This window comes from Calypte anna, chromosome 1, assembly GCF_003957555.1.
Source record: "Calypte anna isolate BGI_N300 chromosome 1, bCalAnn1_v1.p, whole genome shotgun sequence".
NCBI lineage: Eukaryota > Metazoa > Chordata > Aves > Apodiformes > Trochilidae > Calypte > Calypte anna.
In genome coordinates, this window is record NC_044244.1 from 138,462,124 (window position 1) to 138,481,088 (window position 18,965).

At 42.6% G+C, this 18,965-nt stretch overlaps 1 protein-coding gene across 1 annotated transcript in view; it reads left to right on the forward strand.

Moving 5' to 3' along the window:
• The window catches only part of SH3RF3 (SH3 domain containing ring finger 3), a 252,996-nt gene that overhangs the window by 154,093 nt on the left and 79,938 nt on the right, over positions 1-18,965 (forward strand). The window contains exons 2-3 of the mRNA XM_030458181.1: positions 8,713-8,988; positions 15,881-15,976. Of these exons, the coding sequence (XP_030314041.1) occupies positions 8,713-8,988; positions 15,881-15,976 (372 nt within the window). The remainder of the gene's footprint in view (positions 1-8,712; positions 8,989-15,880; positions 15,977-18,965) is intronic.

Consider the following 18,965-nt stretch of genomic DNA (forward strand, 5'->3'; position numbering starts at 1 on the left):
AAAGGTTGTATCAGCAAACTGTGATTTTTCAGGCTTTTACCGATAGCTCACACAGAGCTGACTAATGTGTTGCTGTTTTGTGTCTTGACTACTTTGTGCCAAATTATATTCTCTTTGATAAATTTTCCTATTATTGGCTTTCTGTGAAAGCAAATGCTGCAGGGCCACTGTTGTGATCTGTCAGGCCAGGTGACCTCAGGGGGCAATGGTGCTTTTGAATGTCTGTACATAAGACAACCATCTTACATGCAAGGCAAACTGGTTTTTTAAAATTTTTTTTTTTTTTTTTTTTTTTTTTTTTTCTGTGAGACACAATGGTGATTTCTGATCTGTCATCCTCAAAGTTCTTGAGGACAGAAGCCACTAAAACTCTGTGGGTCACAGATCTTACACGAGTGTTCTAACTGTATTGCCCCAGGCCCTTGTTTCTACAGCTGTTTCTACAGCTCATTGCATGTACATGCGCTCCCTCTTGCTTCCTAGGGCTGACTAAGAGATGGGTTTTAAGCACTGCTATTGATTTTAAGTGAAATGTGTTACTCTTGAAAGATCCTCTTCTCCTAAAAAAGACAAGCTGAGAGAGTTGGGAGTTGTGCAGCCTGAAGAGGAAAGGCTCTGGGGAGACCTTGTAGATGCTTCCCAGTACCCGAAGGGGCTACAGGAAAGCTGGGGAGGGACTTTTTGCAAGGGCATGTAATGAGAGGACAAAGGTTAACAGTTTCAGACTGGAAGAGAATAGATTCAGATTAGATAAAAGGAAGAAATCCTTTCCAGGGAGAGTGATGAGACACTGGCACAAGTTGCCCAGGGAAGTTGTGGTTACCTCCTCCTGGAAGTGTTCCAGGCCAGGTTGGATGGGGCTTGGAGCAACCTGGTCAAGTGGGAGGTGTCCCTGCCCATTGCAGGGGGGTTGGAACTGGATGATCTTTGAGGTCCCCTCCAACTTAAATCGGTCTATGTTAAACTAAGAGTAACTACAGCAGGTAGGGCAGGAACAGGAAGGAGCATCAGATAGGGCTGTCATTGCTACCACAACTAAGTTGCTTGTGCTCACCACTGACTACTCTGAACACCAGCCTGCCTTCCACTTTTCCATCCCTAAGGGATCTGAGCAGGTATTTCATGTTTACCATTTAAGCCTCTCTCTGCTGATTTGAATGGGTGGTTTAGATGCCAAGATCTGGATGCTAGTAGTGGGGAGTAGCACATCTCCTCAGCAGTCCTTCTCCACCACACAACCCCTCTCTTCTCCAGCACAGCTGCTACAATTTCTGGGAAGCTGTTACGGATGGCAGGAAACCATATGCTGAAGTGTCACCCAGCCTGCTCGTGGGGAGCTTCCTACTAGTTGGAAGATGTAAAAGCAGTCCCATGTGTTGCTACCAAATCTTTGCTTGCGTAAACTGGGAGATTCAGAGTAATGTGTGATGCTTCACAGTAATGAAGCAAAAAATTAACAATATATGTTTAATTATTATTTATGCTCTATAGTAATAGTTCATGTTTAATTAAACTTTACCACTGAGATGTGCATGCTTTTCATTACCTTTTCCTTTCTGTGTCTTTTTTTATCGACCTTTGATTCGTTTTGGATGTGTACACTTGCTAGTACTTCATGAAGGAGACAATTGTGTTAGTTCAGAGGAAGAGACTCTTCAGGTATGCATTTGAATGATGGGAAATACAGAGATGTTGGAGCAATGTGGATAACTGTAACAAACAAAATTCCATTGTGTTTTGCTAAAATTACTTCAGTACATACTAAAAATTAAAATTTCTGTCTCTAGTAGTGCTCCTAACAGGTGGTTCCAGCACTATGATCTGGGGCTGTTTGGCTTCACCTGCTTCCCTAGCTCCAACTACAAACAAAACCCATGAAGTGGAAAGTGGGAGGAGTTAAACACTCCTCCACCTTTTGTGTTTCCCCAGATCTTTCATCCTTTCCTCCCCTTGAAGCAGAGGTCAGGTGAGGGTGCTGCCCCACTGGGCATCACCCCTGCTTCTCCCGGAGGATCCCCATGTGCAGGGGAAGCCCTTGCTACAAAAAGACTGAGGTTTCTCCTCTTTCCACAGCTTGAGCTGCACAAGGCAAGAGCCTGAGCAAGCGAAATTGCCCTTCAGCATTAACGTGTCTTTCACAAGGCAGAAAAACTATCTTTAGTATTTCTGTCTGGGTTTAGTAGCTGGAAGGCTTGCCCCTGCTTCTTTTATTTTGTATTTCTTACATAAAGCAATGTATTGACGTCAAGGAATGGTCTTGGACATTCCTCCTGTGTGTGTGTGAGCCAGCAAATCTGGCCAGCCTTCCTGGTGATTTTGCATGTGGGGCTTTGATGCTGTCTTGAGGATATGCCCTCCTTAGTTGTATACAGACACAGAAACTGAAGGCACACTGATCTTTGACATCTAGGCTTTGTTTGCTCTCACAAGAATAACTGGTTTCATAGGGAAGCTTTTAGTTTCCCTTCCCAAACAGTGTGTAGTAGGAAAAGAATGTTTTGTAGGCACCCATGCTGTATTTCAGGAAACATCAGACCTTTTTCCAAGTAGTGATCTCCTTCAACAAGTATCACACACAGAAGCTGCCAGGCTTTGAGCCATGCTGTAACTTACGTTGCTTTCAGATATATTGCGCAAATGTCTCTTTCCCAAAACTTTTGAAAACTTAAGACCTACTCTAGCTGTGCATCTCACACTCTGCAAAGATCTATACTGGGAGAATTTGTTGGAAACAAGCACATTTCATTTTTTCCCCCTGCTTTTGTTCTTCAGGATACATAATGAAAAATTCTCCAGCGTTGCTACTTAATTGCTTCATGGCTGTTGTTTGTCAATTTGCCAGCAGGTTTCTGCTTAACTGTTGCCATTTGACATTGCTGAAACACAAATGCAGTGATTGAGTTGCCAACATATCATTAAGTCTTCTGTAAGGGAGGGAGGATGGGAGGGGTTCAGCAGATTAACGCTTCAGGCTTTTACATCAGTATTTATTGCTGAAATAGAAAAGAAACCTTTGGCTGTATTCAACACCATGCCAACGTGCATTTAATGGCAGGGAAAAAGCCAAGAAAATGGCAGGGTACAACTTCCTTCCTTCCTTCCTTCCTTCCTTCCTTCCTTCCTTCCTTCCTTCCTTCCTTCCTTCCTTCCTTCCTTCCTTCCTTCCTTCCTTCCTTCCTTCCTTCCTTCCTTCCTTCCTTCCTTCCTTCCTTCCTTCCTTCCTTCCTTCCTTCCTTCCTTCCTTCCTTCCTTCCTTCCTTCCTTCCTTCCTTCCTTCCTTCCTTCCTTCCTTCCTTCCTTCCTTCCCACACCCACAGAGAGTTTTGAAATTTAATCCACATCATGGCCAAATTCCAGTTAACCTCACAATAAATCAAGAGGGCAAATTGATTTTTTGATAGTCAGATACAGGGCTGAGGCCCAACCAGCTGTGGCAGCTGTGGAGGGGGGTGATGGCAGGTATCCCTCAGGGCAGAAGTGCAGGTCAAGAGCTGACTTGGAGGGAGATAATGAATCATAGAATAGAATCATAGAATTGGCTGGGTTGGAAGGGACCTCAGAGATCATCAAGTCCAACCCTTGATCCACTACTGCTGCAGTTACCAGACCATGGCACTGAGTGCCACATCCAGGCTCTTTTTAAATATCTCCAGGGATGGAGAATCCACTGCTTCCAGCCCATTCCAATGTCTGGTCACCCTCTCGGTAAAGAAATTCTTTCTAATATCCAACCTAAACCTCCCCTGGCAGAGCTTAAGTCCATACCCTCTTGTCTTGCTGAGAGATGCCTGGGAAAAGAGACTGACTCCCCTGGCTACAACCTCCTTTCAGGGAGTTGTAGAGAGTGATGAGGTCTCCCCTGAGCCGCCTCTTCTTTAGGCTGAACAGCCCCAGCTCCCTCAGACTCTCCTCATAGGGTCTGTGCTCGAGTCCCTTCACCAGCCTGGTTGCCCTCCTTTGGACCCACTTCAGGACCTTGATATCCTTTCTGAACTGAGGGGCCCAGTGAGGTGATGTTCTCCTCCGTGCTCCTCATGGGGTAGCCATGCTGCCTCTGCATCCATCCCTGGATGCAGGGGTGTATCCTGTGGAGCTGAGTGCCATGGGGAGAGGATTGGCAAGATGCTGCTGGGGGCAGGCTGGGAAAGGGAGTTTCTCTACTGGGAGATAGTGTTGCAGAAGACCCTGAGATGGGATTGTGTCTGAGAAGGGGCTGCAGCTAATGATCAGGGATGGAAGAGGATGGTGAGGGAGGAATGAGTTGGTTCTTTGGTGTCCACTGCCTGTTGCTGCAATGGTGCCCAGGCAAAAGAGCAGCAGAGGAGGGGTAAGGAGGGTTTGCTCTGCTGAAGCAGAGAGCAAGAGGAAGCTGTAAGTGCTCCTGCAGTTGCTGGAAATTATCTCTATGTGCTTATCACCACCCTCCACAAAAACAATTGCCTCTGCTTTTCTTTAGTCTGATCCCTTAGATGACACTTTGGAGCCTGTTTAAGATCAGGACCTTTTGAAAGAAGGACCACCTGGTCATGCTGAAGATGATGATGTTCATTTGAAATGCTTTTGCATGGAAGAGAGAGATGAGAGGAAATGGGACAGGGCATGGAGAAGGGATTTTGAACAGAAAATGGGAAGGACATACTCCTCAGCAGGGCTTGGGGCATTTGCCCTTGAGTCTGAGATCAGCCCAGATTTATCTCCTTTTCTTTGAACCATGGGAGTCAAGTGAAGAAAAAGGGGGTTATTAGGCCAGAATTGCACTTACCAAAGATCTGGAAAAAAGGATAATCACAGGAAGATTTCTAAGAATCACCTAACTGTTTTGGGGAAGTGACATTACAACTAACAAGGTGCAGCAGTGATAATTTTTCTTCTATTTCTAAAATATGCTTAATGTTCCCTCCTTTGAGGTGTAGTTAAGAGGAGTTTTCTGAGTTTGATTTGCTTCTCATTTCTGGATTAGCCAAATTAGGAACAATAGTGGGGAACTTCCCAAAATCTACTTCTTAAAGACCAGCATTCATTAATATAATCTGACCACTGAAAGTTCAGTGAAATCTTGACCTTTTGGCCAGAAAATATCATCAAGCAAGCTTCAAGAGTTTATTTTGTTGTTACACTTGGTTTTGTTTGGTTGGGTTTTTTGTTTTTTTGTAACTGTGATATTGAATTTCTCTCTTTCATTGATTGGAGCAAACACTTAGAACTTTGGAATGGGGAAAGCAGCTTAATTTTAAAAGGTTTAAAGGACTCAATTATTTCTTTACTTCTGCCCGGGCCACAGTAAATGCAAGTTTTACCTGGGATGCTTAAATCAAAAGTACTACTGATCTTACAGAAAGGCTAGGAAATGTCCCAATTACAGCAATTTTTTTAATAGGAGGGGGTCTTTTCCATGAAACATGTTCATTTTAAGAAAATGCCTCCACGTTTTTTTAGTTGGAAAGCTGTGACTCAGAACTAGAAAAACTGTATCTGATAATTGAAACATTTTATTTTGGAAGCATCTTCTCAGTGACAGATGTAGTTTAAGTAACTTATGCACAGATCTTCTCTGTGTAGATGTCCCCAGATGACATAGTCCATAACTAAGCCCATGAAAGAGGACAGTAACACCTGAGTGACAGATTCCCTGGGGAGCCACATAAAACCATTCCAGATTTCAAATTAAATGTTTTTGTCATGCAAAACTATTTTCTTTTTGCTTAGAAGTCTGCATTTTCTTTGGGTAAAAGTATAAAGAGACACCTGAATCATCTTCTAGCCAGGTCAATTAATCAGTAATAAAACCCCAGCATATGTTGCCTAAGAGTTTCATTGATGATGTGGGAGACTGAAGAAAAAACAGCTTCTATTCGTGGAGCTCTGGGGGCTGTAGACTTTTAACACAGTAAAATGAAGAAGAGAAAGGGGTTAAAAAGTAAAGAAAGTGATCTGACCTTGAATTGCTATGAAGATCCTGGGAATTGTAGGGCTGGGTCTAGGGTAAGTGATACAGAGCATGCTTGCCAGGCATGTGCCTGGATCAGCAGTGGTTCACACCTGGCAGAAACCTCACTTGGTGTTTGATAAATTATCTTTTCCCAGCATGAATTAAAGTAATGAATCTTGTATTTTTTTTAATTTCTACAAGGCTCCATAGTCTTTCAGTGTAATATTTTTCTTTCCTAGTTGCGAATAGGTCATGCAATCTATGTCTTACCTAGAGTTTGATGGTATTGCATGGTTAATCTTTAAAATGCTGAGGAGAGGGGCAAATCTTTGGTGTCAAGGATAATAACCACTCTGGCAGAGAGAAAAATATCAGTAGGATGCTGCCACTGATTTGGCAGAGACTGATACATACTTCATTAGCTGGCTGTTGGGTTGTTTTTTGCTTTTTTTTTCTGGTTTTAGGTTGTTGGTTTGGTTTTTTTGGTTATGTTTGGCGGTGCTTCCAAAATCCTGGTCTTTAACTGGGTAGTTTCATTCAGATAAAGCAAAATCCAACAGAGTAGAGACTAAAAAAGAGGAACCATAAATCAGTGATGAGAAAACCGAGAGCTGGGGACACATCTGAAAGAAATTAAATTCCCATCCAGCCAACACGGACAGTGCTTTGTAGAGCTGTGCTGGTTTGATTGCCTCCTTACTGTGTGGGGTAGGCAAGAAGATCTGTTGCACATGCTTCCCGAGACCCACACAGCTACTTAAACCCTTCTCAATAAAAGGAGTAAGCTAACAGCTGTGTGTGAAGGTGCACACACAAAACTTACTCTTTGAACAGTGTGGTATCTGCCTGCTGCAGCAACCATCTGGCACCAAGAAGCATCTGGAGGAGGCTGCACTGGCAGGCAGCACAGGCATCAGGGCTGGTGCTTCTCCTCCTCCTGCCCAAAGATGCAGGTGTAGGAGCCTAAAACCTGCCCTACCAGAGCAGGTCCATTACATGCACCCATCAGGACTGAAAAAAAGCCCCTGCTTGTTGCTTTAACAAATACCAAAGTCATGCCAGCATCTCGTTTTCTGACTGAGGTGGGGAAATGGAGTGTTGTTGCAGGGTCCCTCCACCTTCTCCCTGCAGAAAGCATCTGAATGCTATTCTTGTCATCCAGAAGCGCAGGCATAAGAAAGCCCTGGGGCAATGCCAGGGTGGTTTTAAAAATCCCTTTACTTTTTCATTGTCCCTGTAGGACACCCCTTGTCAACCAGTGTGCAGAGCAGGGAACAGACTGCTCGGTAAGTATGTATGTATGCAACAGAAAACTATGGCATTTTTAGAAGTATTTCTCCGAAAAAAAAAGGCTCTTGTGAAAGGTGGACTTTAACATCCCCTGTGTTATATAGAATCACATCCCCTGTGTTATAGAGAATCACAGAGAATCACAGAATCGTTCAGGTTGGAAAAACCTGTTAAGATCACCAAGTCAAATCATTAGTTTAACTCTGTCAAGTCCACCACTAAACCATTTCCCTAAGCACCACATCTACTTGTCTTCTAAACACCTCCAGAGATCCAACCACCTCCCTGAACAGCCTGTTCCAGAGTTTAATAACCCAGACTGCTACATATTTGTTCTGAGGTTTGCAAGCTGACTCTTAGCCCAAGCTAAATAAAATTAAAAATGGCACAGGACAATACAGCAATACACCTTTTCTCCCCCAGCATGGGTTAAAGAGCTACTATAGGGCCAAAGTAGTAGATGGTTGTGCCCAGTTCAATTAACCCCTTCTCTGTGGAGTTCAGCAAGAAGGGAAGCAAGCACCCAAGGAGGGCAAGTGCATGCTCTGTGTAAACCAGTACTTCCTCAAAAAAAATCATCCATGCAGTTGCAGTCTGGATGAGGCAATCTTGCACTGGGCCAAAGTGAGTTCTATGAAGAATTCTTGACAGCCATGTAGATTCCATCAAATAGGTGCCTCTTTTCTATCACGCTAAGCTATTAACTTTTGGGGCTTTTTTTGTTCTTGTGCTGTGATTTATTTTTTTTAAGTTTGTTTCTTTCTTTTAATAGGAAAGAAAGCCTCAGAGCTGATTTTAGTTCTAAAAGAAAGATTTGAGGCATTCTGCCTATTCTATTTTTCCACAGGGACATTAATTCATAAGCAACAAAGAACATTATAACTGTTTACAGTAGCCTTCAGTGAACAGCATGAGACTAAGGGATTTTGAAAGAAGTAAGAGCATTTGGTTACAGAATCAAAGCTAAACTAAAAGCTTCAAATTCAAAAATATTTGGAGTTGCCCAAACAAATGCAATGAAAATTTTTCAACTTGATAACTTCTAGGAGCATGTGAATCTTCAAGTTTGTTTTGCTTAGTTTATCTTCTGAGCCTCAGAAATTAAAACAACCCTAAAGGTCAAAATATCCAGTAATCTACCTTTAAAATTGTTGAGTTTTACATGTTCAAATGTATGGTCCTGCTTACATAGGATCTTTTGCAAATTAACAGATTCTGCTTGGTGGTATAAGAGGTACCATGGTTTTAAGCTGAGCTTCAAGAGAACTTTGATGCCTCCTCTGTTGTAACACACCATCTCAGTCTTGCTTTCACTAGGTCTTACTTAGTTTTCCTGTAAGATCCAGGGTATAGCACTATATAGCAGTCAGCTGAAATTATTGGGGTGGTTTGGTCATTGATGATCAGGTTTTTTCTATCTGCAAGTGACTTTAAGAAGGAAATCGGTGATGGCTGGAGCTTGCTCAAAAGTGTTGTAAATTTTGTTTCCCCAGAGCATCTCTCAGCTTCCCTATGGCAAAGCCCTCTACGCCTATGAAGGGAAGGAGCCCGGTGACCTCAAGTTTAACAAGGGGGACATCATCATCCTGCGGAGGAAGGTGGATGAGAACTGGTATCATGGGGAGCTCAACGGCAACCACGGATTCTTCCCTGCCAGCTACATCCAGTGTATCAAGCCTCTCCCACAAGCTCCACCTCAGGGCAAAGCACTTTATGACTTTGAAATAAAGGATAAAGATCAAGACAAGGATTGCCTGACCTTCACCAAGGTAGAAAAAAGGGTTGTTGGGCTTTTTTGGTTTTTTTTTTGGTTTGGTTTGGTTTGATCGAAAACAAAGCTTTAGAAAACTGCTTCTGTAGGAGCTGATGGGGTGGGTGCTGGTGGTGCTGGCAGACAAGCCTGGAACATGGTGGTTCTATGACCAATGGGACATCTGCCTGGCATCCTCAGGCAGCTCTGCTCAGCAACATCCAGCACTCCATTTTTTTTCCTCTCAACTCATTTCTTGTATGAGAAAATTAAAACTGTTGAGCTGAGACAGTGTAGTAGGGACAGACTGGCAGGGCTGCATTTCCTCTGTTAAGTTGGGCATCCCCTTAGGTAATGTGCTGAGGGACATTATTATCTTCTCCTAACTTGGAAATTCTCCTCCCTCTGGAGGCAGAGCCTGCTTGGTGGCCCTGCAATGTCCCATGCACCAGCCATGCTTCAGGAATGGGCGGGTGTAAAGCATCCCCTTGGAGCAAACCTCATGTTAGCATCAGTGGGAAATCACTCCCATCTTGTCTGAAGAAGCCAGTGAGATACCTCATGTACAGTGACGTTGGCATAAAGCCAGTGACACTCAACAACTACAACTGTCCATACATTTTCCAGGAATAATTTTCTGTCTAAAAAGCATACATTTCATCTGCATTGAAATGTTCTGCAAGAACGATTCAATTTCAGAAAAAAAAAAATCTAATGGAAATGTGTCTTTTAGTGTTTCTGATGGAATCAGATCTTCCTGTGTTTTAAAATGCCATTCTGCTCCAAAATGCATATTGCATCATGCCATATACCAATTAGCAGTTGAAATACACTATCATCATATATCACAGTATTTCCTATTTTAAGAAGCTAAAGACATTAAAAAGCAGGCAATTAAGAAAAGGTCTTTGTTTTCGTAAAGCCAGAATGTTTGATAAATTCTATTTAGAATGACAGAAAACTGAGATCTTGTAGTTCCCTTTGGATTAAAATATAATTTTTTCCCTTTCTTCCCCACCTCCCCACCTGCTTTCTGTCTCTCCCTCCTCTCCCTAGCAATTTGTGTTGACCTCAGGTGGGCTTCATGGATATCAGGAAACGCACAGTAAAATAAAGCGTATCTCCTAATGTTAATTTATGGCACTGAATGCCATGCAGAACCTGTTCATTGTCATTTTATGTTTTAATTCAGCTGTCTGTGGTTGTTATAGTATCACATAAAGTAATAACAGTTATGCTGAAAATGAATATGAAATGGATGATAAAAATATCCTTCACCAGGATTTTACTGACCTCCTCTTTTGAGACTACTTATTATAGCTGAACGAATTATTTGCAGCATATAATTTTCTTGCCAAATGCAACATCTTTTTCACTCGTGCGATGTTTCTGGGCAGAACAGTTTCCTAGAATGTACACTTTCTCATATTTATTTAACAAAAAATTTGTAAGCACTTTAGCTCCATAGCAAGCAATGTGTTTGATTACAAACACTGCAAACCCTGCGACTGCCCATCCTCCCTGGAGCTGTGAATCTCTGCAGGAAAGTGGGCTGCTTAGTGAGAAATAACAGCTATGCAGTAACAGAAAGTTAGCCAGAAATTGCTGCTGAGATGCCCTCAGTAAATATATGTTTGCTGGCTCTTTGTTTTTGTCACTGCTTGCCCAGAGGGACAACAGTGTCTTCTCTGAGAAGCAGCCTTCTTGGTCTGCTTATTCATTGCTTGCTTCAGATAAGAAACATAATAGATACAGAAGGCAGTTGTTGGCTTTTTTGTTAGAGCAGGTCCTTTCCTAGACATGTCTGTAGATGATATATTTGGTGCCATATATTAGTATACCTCCCTTTTACAATAGCTGTCTTTGTCTACTGACAGTTCTCAGGTTTTGGCTTTCTAATGCCATTCTCATGTGGAGCATTTCTTTCTGCTGTACAGCTCTACTCTTAATCCCTCAATTTTCCTTTTTTTCACCCCTGGTGTGACTGTCTGCATCTTTTTATCCTTGATGACTGTATTTTTTCTGAGGGGTTTTGTGTTCTCTTCTGCTGCTGTTTTCTTCTTTAGCCCCTTCCACTACACACAGAGTCACATAGTAATTGTTTTTAAGTCTTGCCTGTTGTTCTCCCTGAAATCTATTTTTCATTTTGGGGCTTTACCGTCATGTTTTTATCAGTTTTCTCAATGCAAATTTTAGCTGTCACCTGTACTGATGGAGGTTCCTGTTTGGCCCAGATTTTAGATCATCTGATGATGCAGTCAGTTCCTCTGCACACATTCATGGGCACAGCATTGTTGTAGATGTAGTTTTGTCACTTGAAGCAATATTCATCACTCTTAGTTTGCATATGAAGATGCTGGACCTGACCTTAGTTTCATTTATGCTGTTTGCTCTTTCCCTGGGTAGAGGAGTTTTATCATTTATACAACTAGTATAACCTGTGTCCTGCAATTCATTTAGCACTACTAGATGTTTGTAATTGGATTTTACTTATAAACATATAATAAAGATGAGTTTTTATCTTAAGGGAAGTTAGAAGAAGAGAAATCAAGCATATGTTTTGTTGCTCTTTTGCTGGACTTTGCTTTTTTTCCACTCCCTGTATTACAATGCAGTCAGAGTTATTTGTCAGTGAAGTTAAAGAAAACAAAGGAAGGATATTTGGGGTTTTCTCTTACTAGTTTTTTGGGTTTGTTTCAAAATTAAAATGCCCAGTTGTTCCAGAAGTGGATTGCAAGGAAATGAAGTCTGCTTCAGGCATATCTTCATGACCAGTGCTGCAGAGGGCTTCTGCCATTTATCTGTTTTTACCTCCTGTAGACACAACACTTTTCAAATAAAAAGACAAAGATAAATCAAATATAATGATTTTTTATGTGTAGGTTTGAAACTGAGAGGGACAAAGAAGCCTCTGTCTTGAGCATCCAGTGCAAAACCAAAGCTCAAACCTGTCTCTCTTATACCATGTGGACTGTTCCACTGGGCTTCTCCTCCCAAATTATCCGTATGTACAGGCATAGGGTCCTGCCACTCTTCCCTCTTCTGCGGTGGCTGCAAGAAGACAAAACATTCCAAATCTACTACTTAACATATTTATCCTCAGTGTTTAGCAGTGATCAGCCAAATCAGTTGGCTAGAAGTTATTTGGCTTTCTGTAACAACAAGTTTCAGCCTTGATTCATCATTCCAGCAGTTTAACTCCAGCTGCTTCCTAAGTGTTACTCCTAATGTTCATCAGTGTGACCTAGAGTCTTGTTGTACACCCTTGCAATATACTCATTTAACTCAGTTCTCCCTGTGAGAATGAGCCTGGGCTTCTGCTGCTTCTGATTCAAAAAAATAACCCTTAGGCTACGTGCTTTCTGGCAGAAAGTAGACTCCACTCTCAGCTAATGCGGTGCAGCTCTGGACTAACTGCACTGTTGTCTGTGTCATTACTCCAGGCTTAGACTGAGTCCAGATTCATCCCACTGTTTTGTTTTGGTGTTGGGTTGCCATTTGCATGCATGAGTTCACGTATCCCTTTGAAGGCTCAGTGGCAGATGAGTCTCAAACCTGTCAAGGTAGCATCAAACTGTCCTGTGCTTTGGTACTCATCACATTTTTAATCACATCTGCTATTTCCTTCTTCTTCCAGCATTTTTGTTCCCAGCCCACAGCAGTGTTTAGCAAATGTTGCTCCTCTCTTGGAGCTGTCACATCCAATACTGGTTCCTGGCTGAGGAGCAGCATGGAGCAGCCCCTTGGCACTGAATTCCAGCAGCGTTTGCTGTTCTCAGAGGGAATGTCCCAGCAGTAGCTGGTGATTGGAATTCTCCTGCCAGCTGGCAAGTGTGGGAGGTGGGTGTGCCGGGTGCCATCCTGCTGTCCCTGAGATCTCCCCAGTGCCTTAGATGGAGGTGTCACCTCTGCAGAATTGCAGGCACATCTGCTTTGCATTGCTTCGTTAATGGCCCCTAATGACTAGAGTAAAAATCGGGCTGTGTATCATGGCTGTTATTGGACACGATTTTGTACTGTTTTCTCAGCAAAAGGGTTGATTTCTCCATCAATTAGATTGCTTTTTGAGAGCTTCATCTTTGACTTCATTTCTTACAATGGTTATAAGCTGGAACTGCAGGACCCACGTGCCTGTCGCAAGGCTGCCCAGTCCTGATGAATAGAGAGAGACTTGAGCAAGTAGGAGAGAGCAAATAATGAGAGACTTTAGCAACAGGCATAAAAAGAGCACAAGGTATCTTTGTCAGGCTACAGTGGATACTATTGGCTTTTGAAAACAGATTTGAGGCTTGGATTCCTTTGTGCTGCCTGGAAATCAATTTAGTGCATGTGAAATAGTGAAGTTCTGAAAGTCGAAGTGGTATGCCAAGAGATCTGTGGCTCTTTACTATTCATGATCCTTTGGGGAACTTTTCTAGGAATTTATAAGTAGCACAGCTATCCAACTAATTTAATGCACTAAAATAGTTCTTGCTGAAGCTTTCACCAGCCCAGTGTATAGAATGAGGCTGTGGGCTTCAAATTCAAAGAAACTTTCTATTAATAAAGAATTTCAAAAGATGTTTCAGGATTTGCTGCAATTCCTGCAGATTTTCAACACCCTCCTGAAAATGAGTTCTGTAATGGAAAGCATGCTCAAGGATTTGCACTTTGCTCTCCCACAAAGATACACATTTTGAATGTCAGCATATATTGAGATGTGCAGCTGTCTAATTTTCTCATGTATGACCATGTTCTGCAGCCAGATTGGGCAGAGACCAACTAAGAGCAGTGTATGGAAATGCTTCTAGATTTCAAAGGTGCTTAGAAAGTAAACTTGGAAGGGATCTTCAAAGGTCACCTGTTCCCTCACCCATCCTCAAGAAGGATCAATGCAGGATAAATCTTTCCTGCTGAGTGCCTGTCCAGCCTGTGCCAGGAATGGGATTGCATAGTGCCTCTAACAAAGTCTAATTGAGTGCTTTTGAGGTTTTATGGTTGTAAAATTTTTTCTTAGTTTTTTGTTATGTATGTGCATAATATATACATTTGTATACATATACTGGTACATGTATATGCATATAAGTGCACATAGTACAGATAAGATTACATATATAAAAATAAACATATAGCTAAAATGCAGATCCATCACAGGGGGGTTTAAAAACTCTTAAGAAAAGAGCTGAACAAATAGAGAAGGCAGGAACAGGTTCTTGAAGCAATGCAGTCTTTTATTTTCTGCATTTGCCCCCTTTACCTAGATTCTAAATTTATGATAATTGGTCTTTTGTAAGAGCATGTAGAAACTTTGCAGGGATGTATTACTGTCAGCTCTTTACAACGATCAAAAATGGTCCATTCAGACAGGGCTTTGGAAGGGAATGCTATCTGTTTCTTCAGGAAATTAAATGCACAAATTCTTTTTACATCCTTCCAGCTGTAATAAATAGCTGAAGGACTCAGTCCGTGGCTGTTTCTCTGAGCTTTCCCTCTAATGGATCATTCAGATGAATAATTCAAAGGAAACATTTAAACTGTTTCAAAGTGCACGTGTTCAAAGTGCACACGTTCAAAATACACATGTTCAAAACCTACAAAAAACCATCTCATCGCTGTTCTGGTCATTTCCTATCAATGTAAATCCATGCTCTGAACTTCCTCGATCAGGAATTTGTGGAGATTTTTCTTATCTAAGAGGTACCTGCAAAAAGCAGCTCCCCTGGACTGACTTGTTAACATGGGTGGCTTGTTACATGGGGGGTGATGGACCATGTGTAGCTCTTCTTTTCCTAGACTGGGTGATGAAAATAAAGTGAGCGTGGCAGAGAACTCTGTCTCAGCTTAGTGGAGGCACTATGCAGCTTCTCTCAGCCTTTCTCAGCCTTTCTCTTCTCTCCTTTCCTTTGGCCATAGGAGATCTGAGCATCCAGGCAGTGCCCTGCAGAAAGGGCTGCCTCGTGCACCCTTTTTGTAGCAAGTGATGCTGGCTCAACGCTGGGCTTAGTTGAATCACCCCAGCAGACAGATGTGATAGCAGAAGTTTATTGACAAGATGAGCAGCTCAAACTGGGAAAACTCAGGGTTTGGTTCCAGTCCCCTGAGCTTTCATAATGGCTGGTATGTTCTAGGTTTTAACTCCATCAAGGGAAACTTTGAGCAGAATGAATCTTATTTGTACGTGGCTTTATCTTCTGTTTGATAATCACAAAACAGTTCATCATCAGTTGAAAGTTTTGTAAGATCCCTTACATTAAATAAAATATTAAAATTCCATTGGTTTTAGAAAACAAACTTGGGTCAAAACTCAAGCCGATCCAACAGTTGAATGCAACTTGGTTTTTATTATGTTATCCTTGGCATTTTACATGATTTCTAATTTGCCTCCTAATATATTTTTTTTTAAGGAAAACTGACTTTCAGTGCATCAGCAGTGTAGGCTGGTGGCTGAGCACCTCATATTTATATTAGTATGTATTAGTATATACATTTATACTTCTTGCTGGAGGCTTTTCCAGGACTACCTGTGCTCTACTGGTGCTTCCCTTTGAATTGTCTTTTAAAGCAGCCAAATCCCACAGAGGGCTCTCAGATTGCCAGGGGCACCTTCATGCTAGAGACTTTTCTTCAGCTTAGAGGTGACCTCTTGGGTCAAATGTCCTCCCTGTCTTTGCAATGAAGCCAGGGGTTACCTATTCCCAACCACTCCAGGCCTTTGGAGCCAATGACATAAGCTGCACCCATCTGCAGGGTGCTTCCATGCACTTTGGATGGAATCCTTCTGGCCCAGGAGTCAAGGAACATTTTTATATGTCTTATACATATAAGACACAGTACTCTGTGTACTCTCTGTGTACTCTCTCTCAGGTAACTAAAACCTGGATTCTTTCAGCTGAAGAAATATAATTGTATATTTTGTGTGTTTCTGATTTTAGGATGAAATCTTGACTGTCATCAGGAGGGTAGATGACAACTGGGCAGAAGGGATGCTGGGTGACAAGATTGGAATTTTCCCTATCCTTTATGTTGAGGTAAGTTCAGAATAAGGGGTGTTGGGTGCTTCTCTTGACATCTTGTGGGGTTTTCATACCCACAAGGGCAAAATAACCTGGAAAATTCTGAAATGAGAAGGACAAATTATACAAGAATGACAGAAAAGATATTTTTTTGGCCACTGTCCCCTAAGGCAGTATTCCCTGTGAGGATATACTCAATGTAATTTAAAGTGGCCTGCAAAGTGTATGCCCCAAACTACTGCTGAAGGCTTCCCATGTAGAGTTTTAGGTGTATTCTCCACAATACATGGGGAAATTATTGGAGTATGGTTGCACTTGGGGTATCTTGCACACACCTCAATCAGCTCTACTCATGTGTCCAAGGCCTCCGATTCCCTGTGTGCCAGACCCATCCTTGGCCTGAGCAGTTTCCTGCAGTCGTTTCACCAGAGGCTTATTTCATGTCAAACGCTGAAACTTCCTCCAAGCAGACCTGTCCTGCCACCTCTTCCCACTGCTGCACACCCTCCTGCTGGTGCCCAGCTGGCTGGGTGCCACTTGGGAGAGGAGCTGCAGCGAGCAATGTTGACCCATGGTGGCCCCAGTGGGGATGCTCTGTTGTCCAGGTGCCAGGTAATGCCTTTGGGGAGCTTACCCCTTCTATGAATGAACCAGGGGTGCAAAGAACAGATGGGCACCACACACGTGTGTGGGTTTTTTTGAGGTGCTGCCATTCTGCACCCAGTGCTCGGAGCACCATCTCCCTGATTCTGCTCATTCTGCTCCCAGGCGTAGGCTGGTGCTGTGCTCTGGAGTGAAGCTTCTCTTGTGCCCACAGCACAGCCCATCCCATCCCACTGATGATGCCTGCATCTGAAATTACTTCTCCAGATTTCTTAGTTAATGATTTGAGACAAAATGGAGATAATTAGTGCCTGACTACCTAATTATTAACTCCGACAATGACCAATTTGGAATAAACCATCATTAATATACATGGCATTCCTACAGTTGAAAAGAACAATAATATTAAAACCAGGATGTGTAGGAACCATTATTGGGAAGCCAGCTGCCTCGCATAAGTTAATGACTAGTTTTCTTCTGTTCTGAATGTGTAAGACGTTTTCAGTTTGTCATGATCAAAAGAGAAAGCTGTGTTTCTCCCAGATTCCATGCTTTTCCCCCTCTGCCTTTTTCCTGGGGAATGTGTTGTTACTATCCTGCTGCAGAAAGAGTGAACTGGGGACCTCTGCACAGCCAGACACCCTTACACCCCACCACCTTTCTGGTTTCACCTGAAGGCTTTAAGTGCTAATGCTGCCCAGCATCCTCGTCCATGTCCCACCCCTAGGTATCTGTTCTTCTTAATTACTGTGCTCTTAGGGTGAAAGACTTCCCCTGAGGGGAACAGCCCATGGGGAACATGTGCAATGTTGTCTCACTGAATTTGTCCAGGCACTGCTATGTCCTGGGTGTCTACAGAGGAGCAAGAGGTACCACTGACCAGAGTGCTATCAGAGTCAGAACAGAGATGTTGTAAGTTTCCAAAGAGGTGCAAACAGCCAGGCAGCCAGCACCAGGGGAGAAGAACACATGTAGGAACGTGTGTGCATACATCCATACACAGACACCCAAGTATATAAAAATAAATGCAATTATATACACCTATGCATACATTTTTATATATATGCACAAATAGATATTTTATCTGTATACATTTGAAATATGGACACTTGAAAGTCCTTTTCAAATGAGATAATCGGATGACATTGGCATAATACTTTTGCAGTGGTTTGGGAAGCTAAAGGGAAATGATCCTCCAGACAGAAACATCAGCCACACATTTCATCCATGCACATGTGTATGGGAGCCTTGTTCTGAATATGAGATGGGCTTATGCAACTGTTGGAGTTATACAATTACGTTGCTGTTTGTTGCTTCAGATGTTACTTTACATTAAAAATTAAGAGGAATCAGCAGGCCAAATCCCAAAGAAGTTTTGAAAATCTCAGTGCCGAAGTTTATAAAATAAGTCCAGTAAACAAGTAGTACTTGAATCTAAAAACACTACTTGAGCCTGTCCAAATCCATTAAGTGGTTTTCAGAATCTTGGCAAAATGTGCAGAATAAGCAAAGCTTAGCTCTACAGTGGCCTTTCACTTGTTTGAGCCGATGGACCGAAGTGTGTGGGATTTCATGTGGCATCTGAAGCTGTGAACTCCAGGTGGAGAAAATTCCAGCCCAGAGCCCATGGCAAAAGGCAGGTTCTAAGGTCCTCAGTGCTCCCACAGCCCAGACAACAGCTCTTAATCTTATTACAGCAGCTGAAGCATTAGAAAACAAGTTGGTCACTTCTAGGATACTAGAGCTGAGCATGCCAGAGATACAAACAGGGGATATAATCCTTGTTGTGCCCCCCACACACACTTTGGTGAGACTTCATCCAGGCAAATGTGATGCTGTGCCTCTCACACAGGTGCTGGGAAAAAAAAAGGCTTTTGGAAGTGCTCTATTACAAAGCATTTGCAGACGTAAGCTGCAGCAGGGTGGGAAGGAGGGGGGTACTGCTGCCCTGATCCTTTAGGGAGTTTTGGTGAGCAAATTCCCCCACCCCACTGACCTCCCAGCAGCTGGGCTTGTTGGTTGGCCCATGTAAGAGCCTTCAGCATCTTCCTAGGCTCCTTTATGTTCTTTTCACCCTGTGTTTACTGAATTTGAGAGTGGTTCACTTTTAGAGCCAGACTGATGGCACAAAAAAAGTAGCTAGAGGCATCAAAATATAGCTGCTCCCTGCAGTGTTTTGGAAGTGTGTATCTCATCATTATTTGTGGTTGTCCATATAGCCATATAAGTGTAACGTGGCATGGGTTTTCTACACTTGATGCCCTACAAGCATCCAGCAAGGGTGCTTTTATGCCTGCTGCATCTGACAGCTCTCTGTAAAGAGGCTTTTTCCTGCCTCTGTAGTGTCATCTCAATCCCAAGCTCAGAGAAGCTACAATCATATAAGGAATAAATATTTGCA